Source organism: Schistocerca americana, chromosome X (assembly GCF_021461395.2).
Source record: "Schistocerca americana isolate TAMUIC-IGC-003095 chromosome X, iqSchAmer2.1, whole genome shotgun sequence".
NCBI lineage: Eukaryota > Metazoa > Arthropoda > Insecta > Orthoptera > Acrididae > Schistocerca > Schistocerca americana.
The window spans coordinates 276,646,904-276,668,003 of record NC_060130.1 but is presented as its reverse complement, the minus strand read 5'-3'; the positions used below and the strand labels follow the sequence as shown (position 1 = coordinate 276,668,003).

The 21,100-nt window shown below is 39.6% G+C and overlaps 1 protein-coding gene across 1 annotated transcript in view; it reads left to right on the top strand.

Moving 5' to 3' along the window:
* The window catches only part of LOC124555294 (protein obstructor-E-like), a 49,001-nt gene extending 47,479 nt beyond the window's left edge, over nucleotides 1-1,522 (top strand). The window contains exon 5 of the mRNA XM_047129166.1: nucleotides 898-1,522. Coding sequence (XP_046985122.1) covers nucleotides 898-952 — 55 coding nt within the window. The 3' untranslated portion in view covers nucleotides 953-1,522. The remainder of the gene's footprint in view (nucleotides 1-897) is intronic.
* Nucleotides 1,523-21,100: the final 19,578 nt, after the last annotated feature.

Here is a 21,100-nt window from a genome sequence, read left to right as displayed (position 1 = left end):
TCAGTTTATGCTAGATAAAGGCGAATTACTAAGAATGTTGTTTATGACATTATTTCAGTTCCACTGTTCTTAGTTATTTCAAATTTTACGCTGTACCAGGAATACTCCACAACGACGAATAATGCGAATTCTACTATCATATGTTTGTTAACGCAGTAGCTTTTGTGTGATCTTATACTATCTAATAAATAGGGAACTTACACTAATGATAGTACTGTGGTTGAAACTGATTAATGAGAAATTTTCTTTATGAATTCAATGGAAATTTTTCGGAAACGCTAATGGCAGTGTTACAAATCGTGGGACACAAGTGTTTTTTTGACGTATTTTTTATCTGATTCGAGCACAACATGAGGTTTTGAAGAACTTTTTGTAGTTCTAAGCAGCTTCATTTAGCCCAAGGTTAGACTTCTCACTTTGAAGCGTAGCGCAGGCTTCAGTTAAGAATCACAATAACTTAGAAGTGGTTTAAGCATGACCTGCCTGGTCGGAACTGGGTTCAAGCCCTCTGTTGGCAAGGAAGACCTTAAAACAGGTAGTTGACTAATGATGCTGTAAAAAAAACTGTGACTTCACAGCACTGCAAACTGTATTTTTGCTGATCGCTAGCGTCATTTCTTTCAGATACTTTGTGTGTGACGTATATACACAGTGTCAAGTGTGCTTCTATGGAGTGCAGCTATTGTCTTACGTAGAAATCTTGGATAGTTAGTTCACCATAATCAGTATTTTAAAACAGACATAAGTTCACACATATAATTTCACCTGTTTTGTTTACGATTTGCCATTATCTGTAAAAGCTGTTCCTGTAAACCTCTGTATATCCTTGAAAATAACGCTTGAATGATTCTGTGTAGACTGAACCTGATTAATAAGACTATGGTTCTTGTTTTACAGCGAGGACTGGTACAAGGACAGTCCAGATGTGAAGCCGAAGCCCAAGAAGTCATAAATCTTCAGCACATCTGCTGTGGGAACCCACTTGTAAATAGTTTCTATTATGGGCTATCGGGTCTCGAGATATTCACCAGCCTTCATACTTCAACATTCAGCATTGCAAAAACGACGAGTCAGAAGCGGACTGGGCAAAGTGAGTGAATGTGAGAACTGAAGGAAATAGAGCCAGGTTCCCACTCTCGGGAGAACAGTCAGTGTTTACTGAAAGTGACCTGACTGCCTCTTGAGATACATCAAGTTAAACAGCAATAAGAAATATATTGTGAATGAAATCTTTCGATTTCTATTTGTGCAATGATTCCAGTCACAACCATATTTGTACAGAAGTAAAAGAACTGAGAGACATTTTCAAGGCGTGAAAGCCCGTTCAATCTTGAGCGAATTACTAATAAGGTTCTACATTTCTTGACTGATGCGCCTGAATCAATTATTAAACTGAATTGTAACAGATATATCGATGTAGAGATATTGCCTTCTATATTAAGTACGAGATTTTTATGAAATTGTCTGTTTGAAGCAACAAGATGTACATTTTCCTAAATAAAATATAAACAATATACAACCATTCATGCCTTGTTTATTTAATGAATTTTTCTTTTATTACTTCCCAGCCGTCTTATCTTACATCTTCACTATTCAAAATATGAGTCTGGCCATAAATGAAAGTTTCCTTTCCAGGATCTGCACAATTAGACATCGCTTTGCGACGTTGTGTCCTATAACATGAAGTGGGGAGAGATAGTTGTAGATGCGTTTACTATTAGCTTGCTACAGATGCTTATTATTTATGTGCCATGTACTGTTTGTAGGTTTGCATGCTGGATCTGTTTTGAAAGTGTTTGTGCCGAGTAGATACGAATTCAGAACGTGCCGTTCTGCATGTACATAGCGATTTCAGAAATCTATTTGTAAAAATGACACCCATCACATAAATAAGTGAGAAAAAGAAAGTACTTGGAAATTACACAGCCCGTGATAAATAAGTTCTGTTATTTTATATTTCTTTTGCAGGAAAAGGGTAATTTATATGGCTTGCGCCTAAAACGTTAGAGAAACTGCGGGTACAAAGGAAGTCAAAGGGCTCTTTGTTTCCCTACATTATTACACGTCTACAACAGTTGTAATATAAAAGCTCTCATTCTTCAAATTCGAATTTCTCAGTACGAAAACATATAGTGAACTCCTTTAACTGTTGAAGTCTGATGCTATAATAACACTGTTCTCATTGACAGCTGAATATTAATTGTTATGAGAACTGCTGAGTGTTTCCTAGACTACTGTACAACACTGAGCACTCAATATGCCACATTTCATTTATTTGGAAGATACAGGGTGGACCAGAACGCCAACTAAAAACTTTTAGTTGTGGTAGTATGGACTAAAACAAGATAAAAGGGCTATAAAACGTGGGCTCTAAAATGCATACCTGAAGAGGTATGAGCGCTTGTTCACCTTTGCTACAATGGGACACTTCTACTGAACAGCTGCACATACCTCCTAAGGTATGCATTTTAGAGCCCATATTAACTAGTCTTGTTTTGTTTTGTTCTGTAGTATCTCCTAAAATATGGAAAGTAAAGAACTTGCAGTACAAGAGATGTTTCACAGTATCGAAGATGAACAAGTGCTCATAGCTCTTAATGTACGCACTTTAAAGCCCATGTTTCCTCGAAAATTTTTCTTGTATTGACCCACACGACCATCTCTGAAAGCTTGTCGATGGAGTTCTGGTTCACCATATATACTCAAGAAAGAATCGCACAAGAATCGATTTGATTTGTAGGAGTAGTAGCAGAAATAAACTTCAAGGTATATATGTCAAACAATCAAAACAGTTGTACTGTGTCAATGTTTAAATAAAGATGATAAGTCTTCAAACACGTTTCAGTTAACAGAGAAAAGCACATGTCTAGAAATTTTCCAACCTTCAAAGGTTACTGTTTCATGTATCAGATGATTTGAAGTTATTGGATTACAGAACTAAGAAAAATATTGGGATTTATGTCGCTATTGCAAAACAGAGTGACAAAACTAATCTCCTTGTCGCTGAAACTATGTCAAAGAGTAGTACAAAAAGTGTTCAAATGTGTGTGAATTCCTAAGTGACCAAGCTGCTTAGGTCATCGGTCCCTAGACTTACACACTACTTAAACTAACTTATACTAAGAACAACACACACACCCATGCCCGAGGAAGGACTTAAACCTCCGCCGGGAGGGGCCGCGCAACCCGTCACATGGCGCCTCAAACCGCACGGCCACTCCGCTCGGCGAAGTGTAGTACATCTGCAACACGGAGAATTATTATAAAACAGTCTTTGAATCTATTTAATATGAATCATTCTAACAATAATCGCAAAATCTTTGTATAATCAAAAGACCGTACTTTCTAAAGCATCCCAGGCATTTGAGTCTCTGGAGTTTTTTACTACAGTCATTTCAATCAATTTAGTTTTGTAGCTTTGTTACTGATAATGTTCGTCGAATATTCACTTGTTGACATTTCATCCACTATCTAAAAACGATTCTCCTTGTGGCGTATTTCAGCAATCTAAGCTATTGGAAGGCCGTTATAAAATAGAGAAGTGTAAAACCCCCACAGTTTCGGTGTTCTTGCGAGTCTAATTCCTTCCTACTGCATCAGGCATCTTGTACCGCATCGTCAGCGATTCATAAGGTGGGCTGCGGAAGAGCAGGTTTAAGTTTGTGATACGCTCTGTAGTTTCTTCTTGTGACGTAGTGGGATAGATAGAGTGGGGAATTACCTGGTCGTTTTTCAGTTTGCAGATCTATGAAGAAGGGAAGTTTATGACCACAATCAAGCGACCTACCTTCCCTTGTGCTCCCACTCTCCACCCTCGTCCCCTCCCCAACCTGGTACACTCCCAGAATACAATTTATCCCTTAATATGGCTCTACTGCACTTAGACGTGGTACACACGTTTAATATTTGCTCTTAACCCCATTTGTTTAAAAATGAACTGTACTTTTATCCATTAAAACATTTTTTATTATTCTGCTATTTTTCCACCCACTGCTACCCTGTAACTACTACTCTTAGAGAAAAACTCAATAGGATCTTTTTTTTTTTTTTTTTGGAAATTTCATGTAATTCAATTTTGTCCTAGGAAACAAAGTTATTCAAAACAAAGTTATTCCAGAAAAATCTAAGAAAGTGAAACGACCATGCCCCCCCCCCCACACACACTCACACCTACGCTGACAGCGCACCAGTCAGGGTTTTTAATATGTTGTTCATGGAACTCGCCCGAGCCCCTTCCCCACACTGTTAAAAAAATTACGACGATGCGACTTTTTTCTCCTAATTTTGCTTTATTGATTCGACTAGGTGGCTTGATATTTAACGAGGCGACGCGTGGGGTAATGTATTTCGACGTAGGAAAAACAGTAGTTGCATTGGGGTCAATAAATTAAATCGGTTTACCTATCAAACTATGTTGTTCAAGGTCCTGTCATATCAAAATTTACTGCTTAACTGATAGCACGTTTATGACAACTTGAGACTTACTTTTCAGTTCCCATATGATAGAAATTTTTAGGGGTCTGATGGATCCAGATCCTCCTCCTCACGCTATGGAGAATAACGTCCACGAATATCTTTCTTATAAATGTAAAAAATCTGAAACAATATATAAAAGTTGTACCGAGAAAACTCTGTGCTTGAGGGCAGGCTGTAAGTGAAGCACATGCATCATTAGCATTTGTGTTTCTGATTGATCGTTATGATGGAAAACTTTGATATCACTCCACAGAGTATAAACGCCTTCCATATTTACGATGCAGCATTCACTCCAGATGTTTCGTCGTGTGTCTTTCACGTTTCAGAAGAAAAGCATTGTTGGGCAAAATATTTCAAAGAATTACGAAATTTAGGCATCTAATAGTTTGCTAGTGTCCTGAATATTTGTGTGGAAAACTGACTGATAGGCACACATTGCAATGCAATCAGTATCTACAGAGTCGTGGATATTATTTTTGAGATAAGCAAATCGTCCGTAACACTTTTCGACGACTGCCACGTCATCATTTGAACGCGTCTAACAGTCCAAAACTTTTTTTTATTCATGCTGCATAGCAGTTGTTGAAAACAGTTCGAATGATATGAGAATTTAATATCAGAATTTTGTGAATTTTATTTAATTTGTTATTATAGTCGCTCCTATAACAGTTTTATAGCATGCCCGTTCTGAGAACGTAGAATAAAAGCGTCTGGATTCCAACTGCAGTCCACATTATATATCTTTTGCATCTTGTACGTTGTTGCCTGGATACAAAGAGACAAAATAAGTATTGTCCTAACTGATGAGGGGCACCGTCGCAGGTCGACCTTCCTCACCTTGGTCACTTGAGCACCTTGGCTGGAGCGGACCAATACCTCACCTCCAGTGCTGTTCAGAACGCAATATCCAGAGTTACGAACGAATACGTGCCGAGCAAAAGACAGGCTGTAAACGTATAATGTTGGCCTTTGAACTGCAGCAGCATAAAGAAAGCATACTGGGTGGTTCCATGACGATGTTAGGAACTTTCAGGAATGATGGAGAACGGTAAATGTGTCAAACTAAGGTAAGGGGCCTTGGTCCAGAAACGACAGAACCGAAGTTCACAAACCATAATCGTTCTTATATCTCTGACAGTGAACCTCTTCTATTGCAAGCTGTTTGCTTTCCATATTTTGGGAGGGGATAGTATGGACCAAAATAAGAAAGAACTCTCTGCTAACATCAGCTGTAAAATGCATATCTTAAGAGCTATGAGTATTTGCTCAATAGAAGAGACATGTTTCACAGTAGCAAAGATGAACAAGTGCTCATAGCTTTTAATATTTCTTTAAATTTAAAAACCTCTGTCACACCTGCCTGATGTAGCTTCACTGATCAGGATAGTAAAAACATGCGTATATTAAGGGAATTTTCATTGACAAAGCAGGCTTATCACATTCACACAGTTCAATACTGTTCTATCCTGATTAAATTGAGCTTAACTTAAATTCCATAAGGCGGTGAAGCAATTTCGAAGTCTCGGTGCGACGAAAATTGTCAGTCGATCTCCTGGAAACATTTGTAATAATTATTAACTTTCGGTGATCACATGGGGAAGACCGGAGATCTGCTGGTAAGACCGTGTTAGCCTATTTATTTGAAGTAACTGGATATCTTGAGCATACAAAACGGCAGGTTCGTCCAGTGTAAATCAGACGTTCTCCACTGATCCCGTGCAACACAGCGTAGTAAGCAGACGCTGTCAATAATAAACAGTTAAATAATACGCGAACACACTTACTTTAGCTTAGTTCATGTATTAAATTCCTTCTCATACAGAATCTCATCAAGATGGCGACTAGCCCAACAATACATACATATACATCCTTCTTTCACGACTAATCGGCAAGAAGTCCTCTATTCTTTTCATAAGAGAAAACATAGATAGCAGAGAAGCTATTCCATGGAGTAAATGGACGCTCTAAGGAATAATTGGGCTTGAAACTACTTTGCATTGATAATCGGTAAGATAAGAAGAGATATTTCGAGATATGTACTGAGTTATATAATTTATAAAATTTCTGAAAATATCGCGGAGAGACCGCTGCAAGAGACATTACAAGCTCTTAAGATTTGCATTTTAGAGCCCACGTTAGTGGGCAATTTTTTCTTGTGGTCTATACTACGTCTTTTAAAATTATCGAAAGCAAAGAGCTTGCAGTAGAAGAGGTCCAGTGTCGTAGGTATCAGAACTATTTTCACCTATAAATTTCGACGCCGTCGTTTCCTGGCAAGGGTCTCTTACCTAACATTGATACCTTTACCCTTCCCCATTTTCCCTGTAAGTTTGTTATATCCTCACAGAGTCACTCTGTGCAAAAAGGTTAAATTTTCCTGAGGTGTACCAGATGCTTGGATATGCAAATAATTAGCATTTCAGCGCAGCCGTAAAAAGTAGACAGCGTAAACGCCATATACATTCTGTATATAAGGAAAGATTATGCAGCGGGTTTATCATACAGAAATTGCACTCGAATATTGGTTGAATACCGTTTTACCCCTCGTATAAGAAGTAGCAACGTCCATCAGCATGTCTCAGAATTTGGCAGTACTATCATGGGCTATTCGGGGTTCCGCGATACTGCCGCTCGCGTTGATGAGAATCTCAGGACTGGCATGCGAATACCGAATCGATGAGTACAGGACGGTCATATTTAAGGCTATACAGGATCTCAATGGTTCCGTACGACTAGCGCACGAGAGTATAGACATATTATTCGCTCCGTAGAGTAGGATCACAGCCCCACGTCACGACTTTGACTCAAGAAATAGTCCTGTTTGCTGCAGGAAAATTATTCACGTGGACAGTGCGTCGACGTTTGGAGCACCATGGAGTGTCGGTACGGCGAGCACTACTGAGGCTTTCTTTATGCTGTTGCAGAGAGAGGCGCACCGACAATTATGCTCTCAGCGACAACACTGGACACTGGAGCGTCACCATTTAGTCTTTTGATACGAATCCCGATTCTGTGTGCAAGATCACTATCGGCATAACTGTGTGTAGAAGCTCCAAGAAGAATAAAGGTTCGCAGGTTGCGTTCGTCATCGTCATCGTTGTTGTGATAGTGTGGAGTGCCACTGGGTGCACAAGATCATCTCTGGTTGACATAGTCGGTAATCTCGACATCAGACGTGGCATTTCGCCAGCGCGTCCTCCAGATCTCTCAACCACTGAAAAAATTGGGTCATTTGTTGCTGAGAGAACCAAGCCACCACTGCCAGCCACAGTGGTTGATGAAATCTGGCACAGAGTAAAGCAACATGGAATGACAGTTCGACCAGATGTCCATCTGGGTTACAGCCTTATTGCTGCCAGTAGTGGCAGCTCTGCGTACTAAAGTCTACGCACGTATGAACTCACATAACCTACAAATTTAATAATGTATTCTTCCTATCAAACTGTATTGCACAATACCTAAAATTTATTTACAACCCTCGTGATGTTGCAGTTTTAATGGACAACAGTGTATATTTCTTTCTTTGTAGAGAAATCTATAGAATCACCTCTATCATTTCTTGTACCAAATCAGACCATCATGTTCAAGAATTCTGAGACGGTAACTAGTTAAGACAACAGCTTTGTCCTATTCCTGCGCAACAGAGCTAGTGCTCCCTCCCTATTCCTACGTCGACACGTCGGCAAACTCTAATCCTCGTTTCTTAAATGTTTCAAACAGACAGAGTTATTTGTGTTATTCCACCAATATACCTTGAGTCAGACGAAGATACCAATTCAGAAGAATTGTGACACGTGACCAAATCTAACTTACGGCTGATTGGAGTTCACAGGTTACACCTTTGTTTCATTCTAAACGTCACATCGAGACGTGTCTATCACCAGGTCGGTTTCTAGACATCTTCCGTAAAAGAATCATTGCGTTATGGTTATTCAGCATTAAGTATTCACTTTCTTTCTGTAGAAGATAGACTGTAGGCTGTATAGATCTACTTCCTGAGACATTTGGAATACGGTTAGGAGAGCAGACCATTTATAGTTGTTCACCATATGGAGGTCCGCTTGGACCATTACTATACAGGTCTGTAATACGAAGATATAAAGGATAGGATCTGATAGGGACGAGGTGATGTAAGACCCGTTTTATCTGGTTCATCTGCTGTTATTTTTATCAGTGACCATTGAACAAATACAAATCAGTGGAAAAGAAGCACAACAATTTCTAGTGCACGTCATGTGTTATCATTAAATTAATACTATGTATGTGTAATATTAAATAACGTTTTTAGATGAGAAATATTTTTTGAGCCTGATATCCGAAGAAAGCGACGCGTAAACTGAACAACAATGTAATCAAAAGGCGTTTAGACAACTAATCATCCAGTACAGTGGCTCACGACAACGCAATCTGCCTTTAGTAGAGATTTGGAGCAGTGTAACAGATACCTACGTCCATTGTTTTCGAGAATATTTCGCAACTGTTGCTGGCATCGTGGAGTGGGTAAAGTACGTCAGGCTACGGCCGAGAGCATCCCACGTGAAGTCAATAGAAATTCTGGTGTGCTATCGTGCTGGCCTTTCTGTTCATCTAATGTACATACTGTATCAGAAATACTTGGACAAGCATTTTCTTTACATCGAAATAAAAAAAAAATAATATTATGCGCACGTAAGTCCACAAAAACTTCGTTATTGACAGAATACTGCATAAAAACAAATCATCTCTTTGCATTATGATAAGGTTATAGATAATTTTCAAAATATCGTCCACTTGCTTTACGGTTGAAACAGATAAAAGGCTGTCGCACGCTTTCAATTATCCTGAAATAGTGTCGGATAGTTTCGTAAGATTCAATGACACGCAGATGCTGTATCTATACAATTCAAATGTCTATAGTAAAAAGTAATTCCTTCAGGTGTCCCTGCAGACAGAAATCTAAAGCACTGAGGTCGCGGGAATGGTCATGAATAGGAACTGGTCTATGTCTGCCTGTCAATTTGTCATGATGGTGTCCCTCAAACAGCGTTATTAATATAAGCAAACGCCATAGCACCGTAAAGCATATTATTTTGATTGTTGTCAGGGTCCAGCTTACCAGAATTTTTCCAAATATCATGAATCAAGTTCCAGTGCTGTCTGCAGTGTCTCAGGAAATGATGGCACGTGTCACTGTTAATGACGGATGGTGACGTTAAGTCCTGCAGCCTACTAAGTACTATTAGAGGGAATAGTTTGTATGCCAGCACAGGTTTTCTGTCTTCTCCCTCCTTCCCTCTATAACAATAATAATACATCACTACAGTGCGCAGGAAGTTATTAATCATTCACAGGACGCAAGTACTAACCTGCCACGTCATTTACAGGTCGGAGAAAAGTCATGACAAACCACGTTCACTAGGCTCTTGCCCAAAACGGGGATGTGGGATTCTCGCATCGGTCCACAATGCTCATTTTCTAAAAACGGTACTGACCTCGATTTTGTTCCGGTTTCCTATGCCAGCTGTATCAGCCCTTTAATCTACAAATACCCACAATTATACCGATGGTAAAGGAGTGATTTACTGGAGCAGTAATTGGTAGAGAACACGGAGTGAGAATGAACACGACACTTCTACAATATTATTTTTGTTATAGCAATCTCTATGTGCAACAAATGGATTTGTAAAACAGTAAGAATTTCTTAGATTCAGACAATAACATCGTTCAACTTCTGAAGTAATTCAGGAATCCCGTATTTCGTTTGTGGTCCGAAAACCCAAAAGTTTTCGTTTATCCTGAGAATTTTTTTTTTAACAGAAACAAAAAAAATTTCATCGTGTTTAGAAACTATAGATACTTTACAGAAATGGTTTGCAATTTGCTACAAAACGTTCTAACATTAGAAGATTTTCGCTGCAGTAAATTATCTCTGTTTAAGTACTGTTAAATCGTGTTGAGTTAATTAATTTTTCAACGCACTCGTCGCATACGTCCGATTTTTACTACCAATCGCTACCTTTTCACGGTCGAAATGCGTGTTATCAGAAAGACACGCAACTGTTGAAGCAATAATACCGACTGCGCCACGATGAATGAAAACCCACCGCAATTTACCACACAAAAACTTGCTGTTACTTAAGTCCTGCATGCAGCTTACATACGGAAAATGGCAACGATGGAATATCGGGCACAGAGATTCAGGGTGTAACAGCCAATGTGTTCCGTTGGCAGTCGCCATGACCGTATTGATTAAGGCGCTCTCTCTCTAAGCAAACAAGTCTTTCACTTAGCTTCAACAAACACTAGGACTCAGGTACTTTCTTCAGTCCTTTCACCTTTCAGGGGGTTTCAGTCCTGAGTGCATTCTCAAGTCTGCCTCTGTTCACTTGTATCGGGTGACTCTGCTCCAGCGTTATTATTTTTCACATACGCGAGTTGACTGCTCAGATTTGCTGCAGTTCGTGTAGTTTCTCAGTGACAAGATTATCATATCACTCTAACGAGACGTCCTTTGTTTCCTTCCGTTAACGTAGTTCGTAATGAAATTGCATCAAGTCGCAAACATTCAACTTCCAGCTGCAGCTGTTGACAGACTTATCATGGATTACAAGTGGGCTTAGAAAGCTATCGCGCTTGTCATACCAGTGTCTTATTGGAGGAAGACAACATATTTGTAAATAACACAATCATTTTGAATTTATTATATACTGTATACAATATCATGCAATACATATATATGTTACAAAAAAGAAATAACCCTTTCACACTAAACACAATTTCATTAAACTGATTAAGGAAGCTGTACTAATATGTTCAACAATTTGGTGGTACTCTTGGCATTTGATAGTATGGTGCTCATATCAACGTATGAATAGCAGTATATGTGGCTATGTGATCAGCCATTCTAATAAGATAGTTCTTTTCTAAATGCCAGTATCGCAATTTCTCAACTGCGTATCATTTCCACGTTGAGGCGGTCTTATCGAAGATTGCCAGTCTTCATTAAATGTACACCGAGATTAAAATCTCTGAATTATCGTATCTGCAAGAGCACCCATTTCGCAATTAAATGTAATACTGTGGTTAATTTTACGTAATTTGTCGTTAGTTAGTATGTTATGAATAACGAATAGATTGTACATAAATTGAACGATCAATGGTAGTCATTCCCCATGACTATATACCATTTTAATTGTTAGTAGCATGATTTTTCTTCTTGCTACTTTGTATAATCCCGTGGGTTTTGTTGTTGATAATATTCTTGTGAGGGATTGCTGCCATTATGTATGTAGCTGAACTCAGTAGAGAATCCCAAAACGCCGAAAAAATTTAGGGTCGCTGCTGTTTGGCAGAAAGCTCGGCGATCTCAAGCTCCCATCTGGTTCTTAAGCTCATACTTGCCAGCCACAGGCTCGTGCTGCTGATGAAGATGGATATATGTGCAAAATAATTGAATTATACACGTAACAGAAAGCTAGAAGTAACAGACATTACGTGCTCATCCTTACATGCTTTAAAATAAGTAGTCTAAAGCAACGTAGTCTTCACGCAACATCAAAAGCGAGAAATTTTCAGAAGACACGTACTAACATATTCCGTCTCTCTGTGACACTTTTAAAGCAGTGTAGCTATGTATCTCTAAAGTGAAAACGTACCTCTCGAGGGAGATATATTCACTGAGGGTATCATTAACGTGGGCTCTTCTTTTGGAGAGCTGTTGGTGTATGGCACTTTCTATGGGCACGCTGCCAGCCCAGTCCACGTTTGGCAGTCGTACCGAACTAGTTTTACAAATGCCAAGGCCAAATCCACCATCTTTCCTTTTCGGTGTTACGCGATAGGTGGCAGCAGGTTTCGGCAGGTTATTCGGCTTACGTAGTGGGAAACTTTTAACCATATACTTATTTTTAATTTGGCATTGATTACCAGTGACTACATAAGACATACAACGGTTCTTCTGGTGCAGTTAACACGCTAAACAACTGACACTAACAGGAGTGTGTACATCTACATCTACGTGATTACTCTGCAGCTCACATTTAAGTGTTTGGCAGAGGGTTCATCAAATCACCCTCAAGCTATTTCTATATCGCTCTACTCTCGAACAGCCCGCGTAGAAAGCGGAGAACTAAATCCTGGCGTGCGAGCTCTGATTTCTCTTACTTTATTATGATGATCATTCCTCCCCATGTAGGTAGGCGCCAACAAAGGATTTTTCCACTCCGAGGAGAAAGTTGGTGATTGAAATTTCATGAGGTCCTGCCGCAACGAAAAACGCCTTTGTTTTAGTGGCTGCCACACTAATTCGTGCATCATATCGATGGCCCTCTCTCCCCTATTTCTTGATAATACAACACGAGCTGCCCATCTTTGAACTGTTGAGATGTCTTCCATCACTCCTAACGGATGCGGATCCCACACCGCACAACAGTACTCCAGAAAAGAGCGGACAAGCGTGGTGTAAGCAGTTTCTTTAGTGGACCTGTTGCATTTTCGAAATGTTCTGCTAATAAATCTCAGGCTTTGTTAGCTTTCCCCACAACATTATCTATGTGATGGTTCCAATTTGAGTTATTCGTAATTGTAACCCCTAAGTATTCAGTCCCCCCCATGAACCATGGACCTTGCCGTTGGTGGGGAGGCTTGCGTGCCTCAGCGATACAGATGGCCGTACCGTAGGTGCAACCACAACGGAGGGGTATCTGTTGAGAGGCTAGACAAACGTGTGTTTCCTGAAAAGGGGCAGCAGCCTTTCCAGTAGTTGCAGGGGCAACAGTCTGGGTGATTGACTGATCTGGTCTTGTAACAATAACCAAAACGGCCTTGCTGTGCTGGTACTGCGAACGGCTGAAAGCAAGGGGAAACTACAGCCGTAATTTTTCCCGAGGGCATGCAGCTTTACTGTGTGGTTAAATGATGATGGCGTCCTCTTGGGTAAAATATTCCGGAGGTAAAATAGTCCCCCATTCGGATCTTCCGGCGGGGACTACTCAGGAGGACGTTGTTATCAGGAGAAAGAAAACTGGCGTTCTACGGATCGGAGCGTGGAATGTCAGATCCATTAATCGAGCAGGTAGGTTAGAAAATTTAAAAAGGGAAATGGATAGGTTAAAGATAGATATAGTGTCAATTAGTGAAGTTCGGTGGTGGGAGGAACAGGACTTTTGGTCAGGTGAATACAGGGTTATAAATACAAAATCAAATAGAGGCAATGCAGGAGTAGGTTTAATAATGAATAAAAAAAATAGGCGTGCGGGTAAGTTACTACAAACAGCATAGTGAACGCATTATTGTGGCCAAGATAGACACGAAGCCCACGCCTACTACAGTAGTACAAGTTTATATGCCAACTAGCTCTGCAGATGATGAAGAAATTGAGGAAGTGTATGATGAGATAAAAGAAATTATTCAGATAGTAAAGGAAGACTAAAATTTAATAGTCATGGGTGACTGGAATTCGAATGTAAGAAAAGGGAGAGAAGGAAACATAGTAGGTGAATATGGATTGGGGCTAAGAAATGAAAGAGGAAGCCACCTGGTAGAATTTTGCACAGAGCGTAACTTAATCATAGCTAACACTTGGTTCAAGAATCATAAAAGAAGGTTGTATACATGGAAGAATCCCGGAGATACTGAAAGGTATATAATGGTAAGACAGAGATTTAGGAACCAGGTTTTAAATTGTAAGACATTTTCAGGGGCAGATGTGGACTCTGACCACAATCTATTGGTTATGAACTGCAGATTAAAATTGAAGAAACTGCCAAAAGGTGGGAATTTAAGGAGATGGGACCTAGATAAACTGACTAAACCAGAGATTGTACAGAGTTTCAGGGAGAGCATAAGGGAACAGTTGACAGCAGTGGGGGAAAGAAGTACAGTAGAAGAAGAATGGGTAGCTTTGAGGGATGAAGTAGTGAAGGCAGCATAGGATCAAGTAGGTAAAAAGACGAGGGCTAGTAGAAATCCTTGGGTAACAGAAGAAATATTGAATTTAATTGATGAAAGGAGAAAATATAAAAATGCAGTAAACGAAGCAGGCAAAAAGGAATACAAACGTCTCAGAATGAGATTGACAGGAAGTGCAAAACGGCTAAGCAGGGATGGCTAGAGGACAAATGTAAGGATGTAGAGGCTTATCTAACTAGGGGTAAGATAGATACTGCCTACAGGAAAATTAAAGAGACCTTTGGAGATAAGAGAACGACTTGTATGAATATCAAGAGCTCAGATGGAAACCCAGTTCTAACCAAAGAAGGGAAAGCAGAAAGATGGAAGGAGTATATAGAGGGTCTATACAAGGGCGATGTACTTGAGGACAATATTATAGAAATGGAAGAGAATGTAGATGAAGATGAAATGGGAGATACGATACTGCGTGAAGAGTTTGACAGAGCACTGAAAGACCTGAGCCGAAACAAGGCCCCGGGAGTAGACAACATTCCATTCGAACTACTGACAGCCTTGGGAGAGCCAGTCCTGACAAAACTCTACCATCTGGTGAGGAAGATGTATGGGACAGGCGAAATACCCTCAGACTTCAAGAAGAATATAATAATTCCAATCCCAAAGAAAGCAGGTGTTGACAGATGTGAAAATTACCGAACTATCAGTTTAATAAGTCACAGCAGCAAAATACTAACACAAATTCTTTACAGACGAATGGAAAAACTGGTAGAAGCCGACACCGGGGAAGATCAGTTTGGATTCCGTAGAAATATTGGAACACGTGAGGCAATACTGACCTTACGACTTATCTTAGAAGTAAGATTGAGGAAAGTCAAACCTACGTTTCTAGCATTTGTAGACTTAGAGAAAGCTTTTGACAATGTTGACTGGAATACTCTCTTTCAAATTCTAAAGGTGGCAGCGGTAAAATACAGGGAGCGAAAGGCTATTTACAATTTGTACAGAAACCAGATGGCAATTATAAGAGTCGACGGACATGAACCGGAAGCAATGGTTGGGAAGGGAGTGAGACAGGGTTGTAGCCTATCCCCGATGTTATTCAATCTGTATATTGAGCAACCAGTAAAGGAAGCAAAAGAAAAATTCGGAGTTGGTATTAAAATCCATGGAGAAGAAATAAAAACTTTGAGTTTCGTCGATGACATTGTAATTCTGTCAGAGACAGCAAAGGACTTGGAAGAGCAGTTTAACGGAATGGGCAGTGTCTTGAAAGGAAGATATAAGATGAACATCAACAAAAGCAAAACGAGGATAATGGAAGGTATTCGAATTAAGTCGGGTCATGCTGAGGGAATTAGATTAGGAAATGAGACACTTAAAGTAGTAAAGGAGTTTTGCTATTTGGGGAGCAAAATAACTGATGATTCTCGAAGTAGATAAGATATAAAATGTAGACTGGCAATGGCAAGGAAAGCGTTTCTGCAGAAGAGAAATTTGTTAACATCGAGTATAGATTTAAGTGTCAGGAAGTCGTTTCTAAAAGTATTTGTATGGAGTGTAGCCATGTATGGAAGCGAAACATGGACGATAAATAGTTTCGACAGGAAGAGAATAGAAGCTTTCGAAATGTGGTGCTACAGAAGAATGCTGAAGATTAGATGGGTAGATCACATAACTAATGAGGAGGTATTGAATAGAATTGGGGAGAAGAGAAGTTTGTGGCACAACTCGACGAGAAGAAGGGACCGGTTTGTAGGACATGTTATGAGGCATCAAGGGATCACAAATTTAGCATTGGAAGGCAGCGTGGAGGGTAAAAATCGTAGAGGGAGACCAAGAGATGAATACACTAAGCAGATTCAGAAGGATGTAGGTTGCAATAGACACTGGGAGATGAAGAAACTTGCACAGGATAGGGTAGCATGGAGAGCTGCATCAAACCAGTCTCACGACTGAAGACCACAACAACAACAACAAGTATTCAGTTGAATTAACAGGTATTAGATTTGTGAGAATTACAGTGTAACAGAAATTTAGCAGATTCCTTTTACTACTCATGAGTATGACTTCGCACTTTTCATTATTTAAAGTCAACTACCACTTTTAGAACCATACAGATATCTTATGTATACCTTTTTCCAATTGGTTTTGATATCTGACGACTTTACAAGACGGTGAATGACAACATCATCTACAAACAGTCTAAGTAGGCTGCTCAGATTGTCTCCTAAATCGTTTATGTAGAGCACAAACAACAGAGATCCTGTAACACCTCCGTGCGGAACGCCAGATATTATTTCTGTTTTATTCGATGACTTTCATTTCTGACAGGAAATTATGGATCCAGTAGCACGCCTGAGACGATACTCCACAGGCACGCAGTTTGATTAGAAGTCGCTTTTGAGGAACGGTGTCAAAAGCCTTCTGAAAATCTAAGAATATGGAATCAATCTGACATCCCCTGTTGATTGCAATTCCTGTGAATAAAGAGCTAATTGTGTTTCACAAGAACTATATTTTCTGAATCCACGTTGGCTGTTAATCAATAAATCGTTTTCTTCGAGGTAATTCAGAATGTTAGAGCACAATATACGTTCCAAAATCCTCCTGCAAATCGACGTTATCGAAATTGGTCTGTAATTAAGCGGATTACTCCTATTGCCTTTCTATGTTTTTTGAATTTTTAGGTACGGATCTTTAGACGAGAGAGCGGCTGTTTGTGACAACTAAGTATTGAACTATTCAGAATTCTCTGAAATGAAACCTAACTGGGATAGAGTATGGATGGAGCTTTGTCTTTAATTAAGTGATTTAAGCTGCTTCGCTACACCGAGGATATCTACTTTTAAGTTATTCATGTTGGCAGCTCTTTATGCGAATTCTGGAACATTTACTTTGTATTCTTTGGTGAAGGAATTTCGAAAATCTGTGTTTAGTAACTCTGCTTTAGTGTCACTGTCATTAGTAACTTCCCCATTGTTAATGCACGGTGAAGGTACTGACTGCGATCTGCCGCTGCTGTTCTTTACATACGACCAGAATCGTTTTGCTAGATTTCGAGACAGAGTTTCGATGTGGAATCTATTAAAAGCATATCGCATTAAAGCTCGCGCTGAATTTCGAGCTTCTGTAAAACTTCGCCAGTCTTGGGGATATGCGTTCTTATAAATTTGGCATGCTTCTTTAATTGTTTCTTTAGTAGTGTGCTGACCTCCATGTTTACCATGGGGGATCAATACCACCTCTTATTAATTTACTTGTCCGCAGCTCGTGGTCGTACGGTAGCGTTCTCGCTTCCCGCGCCCGGGTTCCCGGGTTCGATTCCCGGCGGTGTCAGGGATTTCCTCTGCCTCGTGATGACTGAGTGTTGTGTGATGTCCTTAGGTTAGTTAGGATTAAGTAGTTCTAAGTTCTAGGGGACTGATAACCATAGATGTTAAGTCTCATAGTGCTCAGAGCCATTTGAACCATTAATTTACTTGGTAAATATCTCTCAACTGCCGTCGGTACTAGTTCTTAGAATTTAAATCACATCTGGTCTACGGTTACATAATTTACTAGTTACCCCTCTGCGTGACACACTAGAAACGTTTAGTTTCTAGAGCATATGACATGAATTTCTGTTCTTAATAAGCTGTCCTGTCCCCATTACTACATCTTCTTCAGACAACCAACATGCCCACCTACATTCCAAAGTCCAGCAAATCGTGCTGACGACACCGTCTTCCTTATCTCTATCCAATCCTGCAGTCAATTCAAAATTTTGTTTACATGTAATCTTTTGTACTCAAGAATCGGTCTCACCAAATGAAAGTAATATTCACAAGAAAACAGCCCGTTTTGATATATATTTGATATATATCTGGGCCTAACTTTTGGCCGTAAACTAACCTGGAACCTTCACTTACTGTTGGTAGTTGACTCCATCATTGAACCTGAGCAGCTAACACGCCTTAACCACCACACATTCTTCGTCTCCCTTACTCTCTTTCCCTCCACTGCCATACGGTCTCATCCTCTCCAATTGCAATATTAGCCAACTCCAATTTCCCGACCCAGAAATCCGAGCAGAAGGAGGTCCTTTTTTCCAGCAGTAATCTCTGATTCTGCCCATACCCTCCACAAAACACTGGTCTCGTATCCGGGAGAACAACAGTTCTGATTTAATTCTTCCGTGATTTCCATAAATCGCTTCAGGCAAATGCCGTGATGGTTTCTTTGAAAGGGCACGGCCGATTTCCATCCCCATTCTTCTCAAATCCGAGCTTGTGCTAGAGATGGAGCACAAGCACGGATTATGGAGAGATGGGAAAGGAAATCGGTAGTGTCCTTCGACAGGAACCATCTCACCATTTACAGCAAGCGATTTAGGGAAATAATGGAAAACCAAAATGAAACGGACAGACGGGAATTTGAACCTTTGTTCTCCAGAATGCGAGTCCAGTGTGCTAACCACTGCGTTACTTAGCCCGGTGTTTTAGTAACAATCATTACCAAAGCACAAAGGATAACTGAAGCAGATGCGAGGATTTACATATTCAGTTAAGTAGATAAACAGACAGTAAGGGCCGGCCCATATGGACGTGCGGTTCTAGGCGCTACAGTCTGGAACTGCGCTGCTGTTACGGTCGCAGGTTCGAATTCTGCCTCGGAAATGGATGTGTGTGATGTCCTTAGGTTAGTTAGGTTTAAGTACTTCCAAGTCTAAGGGACTGATGACCTCAGATGTTAAGTCCCATAGTGCTTAGAGTCATTTGAACCTTTTTTTTTTTTGAGACAGTAGCGTCATAGCCCAAGGAATAACTCGGATCCTTTGCCTTTGAGCATGAGCATGCAGAGGAAGTATGGCTCACGTTCAGAAAAATAATTAACCAAGCACTGGATAGATATGCACCTCGCCCAACAATTCGTTTTGGTTTGGAAGGGACGCTCGATGACATATAGCAAAGAAACTTGTAAATAACATACATAACAGAAGTAAAAGAAAGCATAGGGCATATATAATGAGTTGCTACACTGTCAGACGAGAAATGTATGAAACTTTCAACGGCTTCCGTAACAAAATCATATCGAAAGATCTCGCCTAAAACTTAAAGAAATTCTAGGCAAGTCTGCTGGTAGCACAAAAGGTAGTGCCCAGACACTCATGGATAAAACAGGAACTGAAAGTGAAGATAGCGAAGCAAAAGCAAATATGTTGAAATTGGTTTTTAAATGTTATTGTCTAAAGGAAGTTTCAGGAGTATTTATGTATTGTTATTTTTTCTTGCTTCTTCGAGGCATGCTGCAACGGGATGGTAGGTCCGCAAATGTTTAGTATTGAGAAAATTCGGTATTTTTTATGACGTCCGTCTCAGTTGCATTGATATAAAATTCAGCTCCAATGGTTACCGGTTTCGGAGTCAATCGCCCGTTTTCAAACCACACATCTAAAAATTACAAAGTACAAAAATGTGTACAAACAGTATGTATGTCCATATTAAAGGTACTTATATGCTTATAGACATACCTTGCCATTAACCGTAAATTTTCGTACAATGTAGTGCCAAAAGTCACAGCAAAGCATGCAGTGGGCAAGTACCCTCATTGACTGACACGAGACTCTGCGTCCGTTGTTACTGACTGCCACAACCCAACTGACAAATATTATCTACAGTAGCCAACAGAACGCCTTTGTGGGTTATTACAAATATCAGACATCTACACTGCACTTAAATGGTTTTTTATTTTATAAATCATTCACGATGAGTCCATTTCGGTATATGGCCATCATCAGGTGCTCTGTAAGTACATAAGTAAGCGATGGTCTTAGTACAATAGCCTGTAGCTACGATCAGAAAAGTTATAATACGTCGTTAGGTGTTTTTACCTTACATGTAATATCGTTGCTGCCATGTCCTGTCTTTTTTTAGGTTTATTAGGTTCTCCTTAGATGTACTCTGAAGATGTGTATCTGATTCTAGTTGGTTTATATGTATGCTATTTTTCTCTTGACAGCTTGAATGACAGTGGATCAGCGATGTTACACGTTTACATTGTTACCGTTATAAATAAGAGATGTGTGGAAATTACGCTGTTTTTATTATTTTTTTAGGTTTTTGTCTGGAATATGTTTTAGTTTTGTTTGAGATTTTGAGATTTTTGTGTTATATATTTACCTTTTCGTAATAATTTTGTTATTGTCTTTGATTTATGTTGGTGTTATGTCTTCGTTTTATACTCCTCGTATTGTTACCGGTGTTACTATGGATATACGTTATTTAGCGTCTATGATTTATAACTTTCCCCGTTTTCTTGTTTTATGATGTGAATAAAGTATTCTATGTACTTTTTGTGTTTTAGGACGGTTTGTTGGTTCTGTAAACTTGTAACATTGCTGTATGCATGTGAATATATATCCGTTTCCTCAAGGATGTTTATGAATGTTCCCTTCTGTGTAATGTGGAGGACTTATAGTGCTTCGTTTATACGTTCCACGTCGTGCTTTTTCTGTTTCTAGATGTCTAAAGAATGTGAATGGGTTGTTTTCATTTTCTCTGGCATGCTCTTTATATCAGATTTTGGAGTTCGTACAGGTTTGTCCTATGTAGAATTTGTGGCACGTGTTACATGAAATTTTATAAATGCCACTGTTGTTGTGTATGTGAATTTCGAGCTGCCTTTGTGAATTTTGTATTTGAGGCCGTATGTGTTTTGATATGTGAAGGGGATGTCGGTTTTGTTGAATAATTTGTTA